General features: G+C 39.9%; 1 protein-coding gene across 1 annotated transcript in view; it reads right to left on the bottom strand.

Annotated features, from left to right (window-relative positions):
• Positions 1 to 899: 899 nt before the first annotated feature.
• Positions 900 to 14,097, bottom strand: part of LOC126382501 (E3 ubiquitin-protein ligase RNF31) — a 45,359-nt gene continuing 32,161 nt past the window's right edge. The window contains exons 18-21 of the mRNA XM_050032398.1: positions 9,107 to 9,221; positions 4,474 to 4,586; positions 2,458 to 2,568; positions 900 to 965 (exon numbers count right to left, since the gene is read on the bottom strand). Of these exons, the coding sequence (XP_049888355.1) occupies positions 900 to 965; positions 2,458 to 2,568; positions 4,474 to 4,586; positions 9,107 to 9,221 (405 nt within the window). The remainder of the gene's footprint in view (positions 966 to 2,457; positions 2,569 to 4,473; positions 4,587 to 9,106; positions 9,222 to 14,097) is intronic.

Here is a 14,097-nt window from a genome sequence, read left to right as displayed (position 1 = left end):
ATTGGATAAATGCGACAAAATCATCACTTCCAGGAAGGCTCAGCTTCCCTGGGACCTAAAAGGCTGAACCCCTTTGTGACTGACAGTGCTTTGGAAATACACACCGGCATTGTCGCATTTCAAGCTCTTTGCGGAAAGGAAGGCCAGAAGGGTGAGGTTTTAGCTGCAAGTGTGTTCTTCTGATCAGTGCAGTAGTATCAAAATTTTGCTCGGGTTTGGCCCACTTGACATCCTGCTGTGTTGTGCTCTGGCCTATTCAAGTGCTGGAATTTGTTATTTATGTGACAACACCTGAACACAACACAGGCTCTGCTCCAATTGACTATGTGTACAGTGCTTTCTGCGTTGATGTGCGAGCAGCGTGTTACACACTGTCCATAACAATAACTATGTCAGGTAACAAACTGCGTCGGACTCGGGTCAGGTTCAGTCAGCAAAATGCAGCCCAAGCCGCGCTCTAGTGTGCTCACCTAGAACCTCCACTGGTCCGGAGTGTGGTTCTATGGCATGAGTGTGGTTGAAAAACGGTTTCAATTAAATGTTCCTTTTATAAGTACTGCCTCGCTACAATATGACAAATTGTATGATGTAAACTTAAAGTGAGCTTCCCCTGTTTGAAAGCCGCCACTGATATGAATGCATGTAAATTCCCACGACAAAAAAGAGGAACAAACCTCTTCCAGTCCTGGCACTTAGGTTCAAGGGATTTTGCAACAACAGTGATGCTATTTCCAAAGGAGTTATTAAATGACAGTCTGATTTCACTTCAAAACTCTGAAAGGATCAGTTTAGGCCCACAAATGATCCAGCCAGGCTAAAAGAGTGCTATTGTCATGACAGTGAAAACTCTGGCTTTAGGCTCAACATACCTCGTTAACCCATTAATGTCACTTAGTAGTTCAGCGCTCTAGCCTACCTGTCTGTGTTCCAGGAGGAGGTTCAGTGTTGAAGGCCACTCCATTATTCTGGGAGTCACAAAGAAATGGAGAACACTGGTTACTCACATTAGACTATTTTACACAGTTTTCGATGGTAGCCCTCAGATGCAAAACACAACATTGGACAGAAAACAAAAACAACATTGAAATCAACAATTCACAAAATATAACTACACTACAGAAAACACAACAACAAACTGAATACACAACTGATTTCAAAATACACAACAAAACATAAAACAGAATAACATTTTAGAAAGCATAACAACAAAATAAGAAATACAACGACATTTTAGAAATGTGTTTTCTGCTTTGATTGTTTTTTAAAATTTCTTCTGCAGTACCCAACTCAGTTGGATCAGATCCAGCTATTTAATACAAATTTTTCGATGATTCTTTTTTTCCACATAAAATTTGAGTTCAGCAAGATGCTCAGTGTGAAAGTGGTATTTATGTAATATAGTAAACAAGCTAATGGTGCTAATGACAGATCGGAATGTGCAGCAACACATTTTGCCAACACTAGATATCAAACAAAAGCCAGAGACTGTGTCCTTTTACGTTGCTGTGAGCTGTAAATCCACCACTTCTAAATGGGGCAGAATAAAGAAGATAATGTTATCTCAGAGCCTTATGGTGCAGAGTTTCTCCTCCTCTGTTTCGCTGCACACTGCTGTCTGTACCAAAGAGTAGAGTGAAAGTCAAGAGCGCCCACTCTGCAGCAAAATCTAGGGACCAAAACCTCCCTAGAAATACAATGTACAGCACACTGACTAGCAAAAAAAAAAAAAAAGAGGAAATCAAACAAACAAACCCGTCTGCTCGACTTACATGTAAAGCAGATTCAGGGTCTCTGACTGTTGCATTAAATTTCGGACTTTCAAGGGGCAGCGCTAAAAACTTCTGTTTCTGTTTTGTGAATTTATTTCTTTTGAATTTTTTTTTTTTTTATTTTGTTGTGTTTTCTACTATGTTTTGTTTTCTGATTGTTGTGCATCTTTTTCTGTTTTCTTGTGTTTTTTGTTTTATATTTTTTAATATATGTTTTATTTTTGAAATGTTTTGTTTTCTGCTTAGTCCTATTTTCTAAAATGTGTTTTCTACATTGTTGTGTTTTGTGAAATGTTGTGTGTTCTGTTTAATGAAGTGTTTTGTGACATATTGTGTTTCCTGTTTAATGAAATATTTGTTAATGCATTTAAAACAAATGTTGTTTTGTCAAATGTTGTTGTGTTTTGCACCCCAGGGTCGAGTTTTCCCAAGCAACAACAGCTCAATTGTGCTTCACAGCAAAATCTGTCTTAAAAAATAAATTTACCTGAATAATTTTCAACTACATTTTTTTTTATATAAAACTCATACAGTAAGGTCTGCAAATTATTCAGCTAACAGAGACACTGTGTGAAAATTGTTTTGCTCTGAACACCACAAACTAAATTCCAATCCCCTCCATTATACTGGGGGAAGCAGAAACCTCACAGCATGTTTTTGCATGCACATGATGTGTGTGTGTGTGTACCTGCAGTAAACCCTGCAGTCTGGAAGGTTCCCAGTCTCTCAGATAGAAGAGGCAGTCTCTAGGATGATGGGCATGTAATCCAGAAACACTGCACTCATCCACTGCACAAGTCTGATAGGAAGACAGGAGAGGAAACACCTGTCACTTGTTCAGGTATGTCAAAGGTTAATCATGGCTATGGTAACCTTAATGCGACATTTGGTAACTTTTAAGAAACTTTGTGTCAAATTTGCTAAAACGGTCACTATATTCTGAAAGAAGTACATGAGACTGAGTCTGTGAAAAAAATCATGCCCCTCCTCCTACTGCCTCTAATGGCATTCGCTAGAATCAGACCACTATGTGGCAGAAACAACCAATTAGAGCCAAGGACTCTCCGACGCAGTTGAACTGCAGTCAAACTGTCAAACTAGGCATTTATTCATTCATTCATTCATTCAATGATATTTAGTGACCACTTATCCTGTTAGGGGTCACAGGGGGGGCTGGAGCCTATCCCAGCTAACACTGGGAGAGAGGCAGGGTACACCCTGGACAGGTCGCCAGACTATTACAGGGCTGACGCATAGAGACGGACAATCACTCACACTCACATTCACATCTATGGCCAATTTAGAGTCACCAATTAACCCACATGTCTTTGGACTGTGAGCGGAAGCCAGAGTACCCAGAGAAAACCCACGCTGACACAGAGGGGACATGCAAACTCCACAATGAAGGGCCTCCCCACCCCCAGGGTTCGAACCACTGCACCACTGTGCTGCCGTCAAACAAGGCAGCACTTATCAAACATGAATCCTGTTTAACCATCTTCACCAATATGGCGGCCAGGTCACAAATGTTGTCATTTTACAACTACGCAGTCACTAAAATATGTTTCTAAAAACATCTGAGGTGAATATAGGGAATGCAGTAACAGAATCTGGATTCATGTTTGATCAGTGCTACCTTGTTTAACAGTTTGACTGCAGTTCATGAGCAGTGGTTGACATGACTGACAGCTGCGTTAGAGACTCCTCAGCTCTGATTGATTGTTTTTTTTTTTTTTTTACATGTAGTGAGGCCATTTGAAATGCTACAAGGCAATAGAGTAGATAGAGAATCCGTGTACCCTTTGTTCTTTTGTTTTCTCCGTTTCAAAACCAAAACAGAAAAACAATCTAGTTTTTCTGTTTTAAAACCAGAACAGAACAACGGGAAAACAGAACAACAGAAATCACATGTTTTGTAGATGTTTTTTTATTTTAAAATCAAAACAGAAGAACGTGAAAATTAAGTTTTTAATTTCTTTTTTTTGTTATTGTGATATTTGGATAAATTCGGGGAATGCTTGGAGATCTGCGGAGGAACTTTTGAACTTTGCAGAGGAGTGCTCCATTCTCAACTACTTGTAGCCTAGTTATGGTCACACTCCAGCCTTATGCAGACCTGATCTGTGAACTTTTTGAGAGTGGCAAGACACATTTTGCAGCGTGAAGGGGCCACGCAGTGTTCCATAGTGAGCGTCAGGAGATTCTGCATGGAGCACAACCTTCGGAGAAGTGTTGCTTCAGACGCCAAATTGGAAACGGCTGTTATTTATCTGTAAAAGTTGCCCGTTCTGTATTATGTACATTTCCATAGTGCTAATTCCATCAGCACATCATCCAGCAGTACAATGTTTTTTTTTTGTTTGGTTTTTTTTGTACTAGGCATTTATGAGCAATATGTTTTAAGTTTGAGCATTACTTGAAGACTGACTTTTATTTGGTATTTTATAGTAATCTGCAAGGTGGTGGTCAAACAAAGTGAAACAGGGATTACAGCCTCTATATGGGAAGACTTGGGCATTTGCTTATGCTAATGAATGATTACCTGAAACGTACATTTTATAAAGTAATAATATTTACTTGGTAGTAAAGAACAGTGATATGCAGACCAGCAATCCATCTAATAAAATACAATATTGTCTTCATGACTATTTAGATAATTACAACATAAAACGTGACACAGGACTACAGTATGTATCAGACTTACAGTGTGGAACGGGTTGTTACAGCCACTGCAGAACTGGTAACGACACTGTGAGCAGCAGAAATGCATGCAGCCTCCTTTAGACAGTGCATACTGAAAGCGACAGTTAGGACAGGCTAGATGGAGAAGAAGAGGACAGGCAGGATGTGAATGGTGAGAAAGAGGAAGAGGGAAAAGGACAGAGGCAGTGTCAGTACACTGAGGAACATTTTTAAATCCAGTGAACAAATAAGCAGACAGTGTGCATACATTAATTATTCACTGAATTAATGGGTTTCACACCTGTGACTCCTGTGGGAAGGTCAAATTGAAGGCAAACTGCCTCACTTCAAGGATTCGGTGTTGTTTTGGGCTAGGGATTTGCCAGGAAATTGACCCTTTGCTAGGCCCCTCCCACAGACAGACACTGTCCAATCCTACATTGACTATCTTAGCTAGGGCTCTCAAGCTTTCAAGGGAAAATACCAAAACAGTGCTCTTATAGAACTGGCAAGTCCAAAGGAGGTGTTGTATTTTTCGCTTTTCCAGAGCTAAAAATGAGTACGTTTCTAACTAACATCAACTAGCTTAGCATGCTAGCAAACAACGATGGTTGAATATTAATTTTAGGAATTGTAGGAATTTCTCCCATCTAATGTTGGAATCATATATTGCATTCAAACAGATAGCGCACTCTAGCGCCTCACTTTTTCAAACGCGTATTGTGACTACAGTAGCTGCTGTGTACCAAAAAGCTATGATAACATTGATACCATGTCATCCGATACTTCATGGAGTATTCATTCAGGCTCCTACACAGACACATGCAACGTGAGTTGACAAACCTCCTCCTCACCATGCTGGCTGTGTTTACAACGTAGGACTGTTGGGGCGGGTGTAAATCAAAACAAACCAATCACGTCTTGTCTTTTGACAACTGACAAGTGGCTCAACCTGAGACACCTCATCCCTCTCCTCGCATCACTGCTCCGCTGACAGCTGTTAGTCTCTGTTAGCGGCGCTGCTACTACCCCGACACTACTGCAGCATAACAAAGTCCAACTCTTAGAGCATAATACAGGATAATGCATATGCAGCATCATGGGAGACAGAATCCTCGTCAGTAAGAAAGCGCAAAAGGGAATCAAAAAGGCAACGTGAATTTTAAAATTAAAAAAATTAGGTCAACATCGGGGTAGCCTTTCCCAGGTGGAGAGAGCTCATCCCTCTCCTTGCATCACTGCGCCGCTGTTAGCTGTTACAGCGGCGCAGTGATGCAAGGAGAGGAATGAGGTGTGTGAGGTTGAGCCACTTGTCACTGTTAGCTGTTAGCCGTTTCCCAGCTAACAGCGGCGCTGGCCTGTGACTGCATTATGTTTCTCCTTCAGCAGCTCTCTATGGGCCCCATAATGTGGAAGATCCGGGTAATTTCAAACTGCGGTAATAGAATTTTTTTGGCTTCATGCGCCACTGAGAAACTTTCATAGGAATGAGGCCTTAAAATATCCATGGTTAAAAACCATTATTGTTAGCTGTGCCCACCAGCAGTTGTAGTGTAATATTTACTATAGTGTTCGTACTGTACCTTTAAACTGACCTTTAAAAGATATGTGTTGAAGCAATATAATACAAATACAAATTACACACTGGTTTAATATTTCATGTATTCTTATGACACACACACTCACTGAGCATTTAAGCATTGTGGTGGAGAAGTACCTAGGCATCATTTCTAAAAATAGCATGGAGGATGGGCTCAGAAACACTGGTGGAAAGTTAGGGGAATTACAGCTTGTCCTGAGAATGACCCGAGTAAGAGGAGGCGGTCTTAGATTGTCTAGGAAAAACATTACGAGTACGAGTAAAGAGGTGGGGTTTAGGATGAAAGGAGAAAAAGTGAAGGCTCAGCAGAAATATGACACCGTTATGGTGGTAGGATGAAAGGAACTCAGCAGAAGTGGGATATCGTTACGATCAGAGCCAAGTGGGAGCAGAAGTGGGATATCGTTACGATCAGAGCCAAGTGGGAAGGATTAAAGAGATGACTCAGCAGAAAATCTTCACAATAAATACGAGTGCACAAACAAAGAAATTTCAGTCCTGCTCCGGAGCTTGACTCATTGAGTTGTGATGTGTTTGTTGCCTGCGAGCACATTAAACTCAGTTGCATCTGATTCTACGTGTCTCCAGTGATTTTTTTTTTACCTCTGAGTATTTGAGTTTTTGATATCTAATGGAAGACAAAGAAAGTCCGTTTGAGAAGAAAAGAGCGAGGTCGCGAGCTTTCTGGCACGGCTCGGGACCTTGACTTTTTTGCTTCAACACAGTCCATGATGAAACCGAAAAATTATATCCTGGATGTAGCTCTTAAATGCATATTGTAGTCCTTTCTGTCTATTTTTCTCTGATATTTCAGAACTACTTTTCTACAAGTTTCACATTATTTTCTTTGGAATATCTCTTATTGATACTGAAAAGGCCATATTGACAAACTGGGTGTGAAAATTTGACAGGCTTGACAACAGTTACTGTGGGGGGCGGGACTTAGCAATGGGTCAATTAATGAAGTGCAGGAGGAATCATCATTACATTTCCCCTGAACATAGAATGCAGAACCTGCCCAAAATCCATCCAGAAATAAACTCCATGGCTTTTTGTTTGGTTTAATCTCTCTCCCAGTACAACAACCTTCTGTTTGAAGCATTCTGAAGCAGCTGACATTGTGGTTCTCTACATCTGCAGCTTAGGAACACCAGTAAAAAAAGTGGCAGAAGTACTGTTTATTTCACAGTATTTTAGAATTGAAAATAAAGCTCAGTTCAGACCAAAGATTTACGGTGAGACAAAACCATTTTAGAATGTTGCAGAGAAAAATTTCAGGGGTGTGCATTGATACGTCTGAGCTTGACTCAAGCAGGCTGATGGTGTCCCCAACTCAGCTGGTCAAATCACTGGCAACTGGTTTTAGAATGTAAAGCATGTCACCTGTTTCTACAGTCAATGTTTGCTTGGTGTGGCAGGTGCTCCATCACCGCCAAGCCCTCTATTTCAGTCCTTACAGTCTGCCGGTGTCGGACAGTGGGTCGCTGCTGCTCCTCTGTATGTGCTTATACCCCCCAACACACACACATTCTTACCGACTGATTAATTGGTGCTAGTTATTTCTATAATTCTGTCATATTTATTATGAATACAGTCCATCTGATACAAGTTTTGTTTATTTTCTGCCATTTCATTAATACTACAAATGCAACTGTGGCCAGAATCTCACTATCCCTATCCTCATTTATATTTTAAGAAGCTACAAATTATATTCAGTTGGAAATAAGCCTAAGCCTGAAATCAGAACAGAAGTACAGAGTTGTTACATAGAGATGATACACTGACTCATCTAGTTGCATTGCTGTGAATCAGCAGGTTTTTAGAACGTTCAAGAACATAGTTGCAAGTTCTAGCTTGTCTCGTCGTGAATCTTTGGTCTGAACTGGGCTTAAGAGTAAAGCTGCAAGCAGCAATGAATGGGTGGATGCATTTCCACTACTGTCAGACACTGCATGCATGAGTTAGATGTTACTTTCCGCATGGGGTGCATGGCCCTGGAAGTGCCCACTATGTGGAACACGTGCTAAACATGCATTATGCTAAACATGCATTATGTTGCTGTATGTCATGTGCAGCATGTCATGCAAATGGATTGTTTGTCACACAGGGCCTACTACCTGTTCCCAATTGGTGGCATAATAACTTTGACTCAATATTGACATGTAGATGTCCTCAGGCCAGGGTCTTATCAAGCATAATAATATAGCATAATGTGGCACAGACTGGACTATGTATACTCAAGTTACAGCAATCTCCTTTTTTATGGCAAAAAGCACAAAATGGCTGACACAGCAAGCTTGTTTCATGAAAATTCAAAATTTGAGCAACTTTTCATTTTATCTACTTTGTAAAGGTTTTACAATTGTACTGAACAAATTTAAAGTCAGTCTGATCAATTCTCTAGGAGGTGTTCTTCAAGTTAAGCATTTGGAAATGGCAAAAAACACACTAAAATTTAATTTAAAAAAAAAAACTAAACTAAAAGTAAATTCAAGACTGACTTCCTGAGGGGTGGCCTCCAAGAGGCTTTTTGTACAAGTGGAGATGTTCCATATACTTACCAAATTTCTTACATCTGCATTCAATTCAAAAGCGGGGGGCTTTTACTCTGGAAACTATTAAGGGGCACTATCAAGCCAATTTGCCCCACCCATGAAAGAGATCCATATCACAAATAAAAACAAATAAAAATCATAATAATTCCTTGCATTACAACAGGCCTTAGCACTGCCGTCAGGCCCTAATGAAGTTGGGTGTGGGAAAATATATACTTGTGGTGGTGTGCTGCCTTTTGAGTTTACCAGTCATTGCAATTATGCTTAATTATATAAGATTTGGGCTAGAGAAAATAGCGTTGTCTACCAGCCAGCTGCTACATGCTGTTTTGTTTTACATAGATCACAAATCTATTATTTGTGCAGCCCTTGTTAAAATGAAATATCTTATTCCCCTCAACAACTGCTGCTGGTAAATAATACTGTGGAAATCTGTGTGTGCGTGCGTGTGTGCGTGTGTGCGTGCGTGCGTGCCTGTGTGTGTACATGTGTGCGCTTACTGATGCCGTTGTCTCTGAGGTATCCAGCCAGGCCCTGTCTCTGATACTCTGGATCATTCTCTCTCTTCCATGACTGGTACTGTTCACAGGACAGGCCTGCGTGCTGAGACTCCCACTGCAGACACAACACACACATATGCAGTTCAAAGGGAACTACATTTTCAGTTGAGTTGACCCATTATGGTTAACATTATAACTATACCAAAACTATTCAGTACTAGTTCAGTTAACTTAAAATTTGGTCATATTGTTATGATGAAACAACTTTGAATTTTTAAAGTGTAATGTGCAGTGCTGTCCATCCATGATGACAGTGGTGATGAATGTGCACATACACAAGGCTTTTAAAGGGAACACCACCTAAATTAAGAATTTCAACGTTATTTCCATGGCCTAGGAAAGTTCAATCAATATCTGTGAACCTGAGTTAATCTCTCTCAAAGCCAGAAACCAGAGAAGGGAGTCTCAAACTTGCGAAGTCATCAATAGCTGCTCCACAGACAGTGACTGGGAGACTGATTTTTTGGACCCACAGAGTGATTATTTTCTTTTTTTATACAAAAATAAGCTTTATTTCTATGTGGTGTTCTCAGCTTTGAAACATAAAATTTATCCATATACAGAACATTCCCCTGGGTGCTTTCAGTGTCATCTAGAACATCTTTCTCAGTAATTTTTTTATGGAGAAGCTCCAGACTTTATACCCTATGTATGACATCACAAATTTGAGCACTAGCATAGTAACTTTTGGATTTAGTGGAGAGTTGTTAATTTTTACAACTATTTTTTTGACTGTCTCAAGCAGGGTTTATTCTGCTGCGCTGAATTGCACCATACAGAGTAGGCTCTGCACAGACATGTACCCTATGCCGTACCCTAAGCCGTAGCCTGATGTGCACCTCCCCAGAAATGTGCTGTAATTACACATAGCAGCAATGCAGAACTCCTGTTAATTTTTGTGAAATGAAATCCATTTTCCTCAGTGGAAACAAATCTTTTATTTACTTCAATTTAATAGATAAGAAACAATAAATTGTGATGAAAAGAAAGCCACCACAAAATAGCTTTTTCAGTTTTTTGTGTGATTTATCCTGGCTTTTTGTGAGTAAACTCCGCTAGCTGCTGGGCTAAGTTATGCAACAGGAAATGTCATAGGCATATGCTAATGAAGTTAGCATGTTGTATACATGGGTAAAATGTGTCCAGTATAAGGCAATTGTTTTGACAGTGAACCTTGTGAATTATAATGGAGCCAAATTTTGTAGGGCTGCCCCCTGGTAGTCGACTAAATGTTAGTCGACCAGAAAGGTCATAAGTTGGCAAGGCTTCATTGGTAGCTTAGTCGCAGAAAAACAAACAAACACACAAACAAACAAACAAACAAACTGTTAGAAGCTGTGCCTTGTCAGAATAAATCAAAACCTATATGACTGGACCATGTGGAATTTAATTTCATAGGTATAACACATGGAGTGGCCATGCTCAGTGGTCAGCCAGGAGTCACGTTAATTTACAGGGCTGGTATCTGTGGTTATAATGCAGGCTAGTTAATAGTATGTCGGGCAGGAAATCTGAAGTATGGGACCATTATGAGAAGGTGAAGGACAAACCAAAGGTGATATGTAAACTCTGCAGGCGAACATTTGTCGACTAAACATGACATATCATCGGAAACGTAGCTATATGCCCATTAGCCACTTAGCACAATCATTACTGCTTTGCCGACAGCATAATGAACAGGCGGCTCACTCAGTGTGTGACTTGCACTTGTAGATAAAATATAGGCCGATATCAATTAAGGTTTTTATTTCTCTGAGTATAAGTCATGAGTAGCTAGGCTAGTTTATGCAATGTTTGTCATAGTTGAATCAGTCAATCTCAGGCCCCCAAGAAAGCCGCTCAGTGGCCACTTGCAGTACTGCAGCTAAAAAAATCCCCGACACCTAGAAAGCATTTTCTCTATAGACCACCACTGTAAAAGAGACGTCTGTAAAACTGTAGACAGGACACCTTAACCTGTAAACAAGGTAAATTATGACTCTTGCTATTCTGCATTTTTGAGTCATCACAGTTTTATATTTGTAAAACTTTCCTCAAGCCAAGAAAAGTGATTTGAAAATCTGTGACATCACAATGTAAAGTCTATGAACCGAGCGGGAACTCGCTAGCAGGACCAGTGGGAGAAACACTTCTATGCATATTCTGAGCTGCATACCACGGATGTAAACCCAAAAACAAGAAACATTTTTTGGTGTGCTGCCCGGCAAGCAAATCCATTGGAATCAATAGGTGTTATCTTTGGCCAGGTGTCTAGGTATTATTCAAGTCTATGGTCAAACTTTACAGCACTTCACAGAAACTCAACACAGTGGTACAGAACCGTCATCACCAACTAGTGTTTTGGAGGTGTAACCTCACAGCGACACAGACACACCACTGCACAGGTATAAATGCTCACAACAGCAAAGGACACTTGCGCATGAAATGGCATAGGCTCTGTGTACAGCCTATGCACACCTACAAATCACCTTTTAGATCACAGGAAAAACATGTTTGAATTTTGAACATAAGCTCAATTCCCTTTTTTAGAAGGATAGAAAAAAAGAAGGATGAAAAGTAACAAAAGACTGATATTGGTAATCTGTTAATGACATAACAAAGATTAGATGACACCAATGAGCACAAAGGTGTATATCAGACATGATGTAAAGAAAGACTAAGTCCAAAGCTCTGAAAGCTAATGACTTAATAAATAGTGAGGTGCACACAGGCATGTTGTGGTGAATTTTACTAATCTGAGGATTATGTGATGCTCACTGTCCTGGCTGTGTGTTTACAAGAATCATAAACTGCTATGCACTGGAAACAGATAGACTACTTAAATATAAAACTGTCTTTGCAGGAGTTAAGATTATTTCTCATTAAGCTGAATTTATACAAAAACAATGTATGAGATTTTTTTTTTTATCACAAATTCCGTGCACAGTAGTCTTTTTCAATACAGGAAGGCTGGCATGGAAACTAGGCATTTTGAATACTTAGCACAATGGATGAATGAAAATGTATTGATAACAATCTTAAATATTTAACAAAAACAAAAAGGAGGTGTTTAAATAACTAAAAGAAGGTATCAGCACATTAATAAATTATTTGTGCATCAGAGAGGAGGGGAAACTATGAAGCTATTCCTTTATGTGTATAGGCTAATCAAGTGCACAATGAAAACCTAATTCATTTTATTCTGGTACCAGCACCTGCAACTAAAGGTGGTTATGTTATTATTTTTTCACAACAGTTTGGCAGGGCTCCACAAGGTAAAATTTCACACAGCACATTTTTCAATATTTATGCAAATTGAAGTCAAGTCTCAGCTTTCTGCTTTAAAGACTCAGGTCGAGTCTCACAGCAGAGTAAAAGTGGAGTTGCAAGTACTCATTAAGTCTCCAGCTTTCAAGACATGTGATTCCTGCGTCACATGTACAAAGACACGAAGAAGATGTTGAAAGATGAGCCAAGGATTGAGGTCTTTGAATCATTAAGTGTCTAAGTTTGAACTTAACTGTCTATCCTGCTGCTACGCATCTAACAGAGCAAAACATTGATATAAGTCATCAGCTGATGTCTGCTACATACTGAATCTTCCTCTCCTACATCTCATCCCAGGTACTCTTAAGATAAATGGAGGAGGTGAATTAAGTGGACATGTATTTCTCCAACAGATGGAAGAGAACAACAGAACCCTCTGGGTGACAATCACACAGTTGCCACTGTATTTGGTACACCTAGCCAAAACTAATAAAATACGACTGACCAGCAATAAATCCTAGCTTCAGGGGGAAGCTGTGACTCAGAAGCTGGTTTGGTCTGTGTGAATAAGAATCAAATGTATAAAGCACTTTGTACGTTGAAGGGATAGTTTCGATTTTTCGAACAAGGGTTGTATGAGGTACTCATCCACAGTCAGTGTATTACATACAGCGGATGTCAGTCAGCATGCCCCCACTTAGGAGGAACAGTGGGAGTACTGACTGACCAACAGATAGTTTATGGATCATTTGCAACTACTTAGTTAGTATGGAAAGGCTTATCAGCTCATTGTTCTATAGGTCAGTGCTAATTTTGTTGATGAAAACTATGATGAAAATGTTTTGTCAACAACCTTTCATCCATGTCAAAAACAAGACGACGATGAGCTAAAAATAGATCTTAATAACAAAAACTAAGGAGAAATCGATGTTTCATTTTCACTGATGAAATGAGATGTGACAAAAACGTTAGTGGTGGGATATCAGACATTGAACAATGAGAACACCTATGCTTGTAATTATCTTCAAATGCAACATGAGCAACAGGCTGGCAAACTCCAGTAAATACACTGCACCAGGATGTTTCACTAGCCAGCAAAAACACTCACAGTGGAACAGCATTAGCAATTGGTGCGAGTTGTGAGCTGTAATTCAGCAGTAAATAATCAGCTGTGTGTGTCTGACTGCCGATGGGAGAGCTGCTGAATGGATTTGTGGAGTTTGTCAGTTGCAGCTGTGGCTGTTAGCAGTTAGCTCTGCTTGTTAGCTGCTGAATTGCAGTGGAGCAAGCAGCCACCAGCCACCGGACCTCACAGCTGATTAATACAGGACTCCACTCAGTCTGGACTGTCTTGAAAAGGTTTATGGGTTGATGCTGTTTGTCAGGCAGGTAGGAGGCTCAGTTATCTGTGAGTGTAGCTGTATAAGTAAACAGTCTGAACTCAGATCAGTTTTCTCTGACAGAGATGAAAGTTTAGTTTCAATCACCAGCTCTGTGACAGGACACAAGTTTAAACCTCCAGACTAACATGTTGCAGATTAAGAAAGAACTCAGGCTTTAATTAAGTAAGTTTTTGCTTCTTAACAGTGAGATAGATAAGTCAGAGTTTATAATGACCCTGGGTACAAATCCTAGTTGTCTCAGATTAGTTATTTGTGGTGTCAAAGTTTTTAAGAGCATAAATA

The sequence above is a fragment of the Epinephelus moara genome, chromosome 21 (genome assembly GCF_006386435.1).
Source record: "Epinephelus moara isolate mb chromosome 21, YSFRI_EMoa_1.0, whole genome shotgun sequence".
Classification (NCBI taxonomy): Eukaryota; Metazoa; Chordata; class Actinopteri; order Perciformes; family Serranidae; genus Epinephelus; species Epinephelus moara.
The sequence above is the reverse complement of the archived record's forward strand: the minus strand, read 5'-3'. Positions and strand labels throughout refer to the sequence as shown.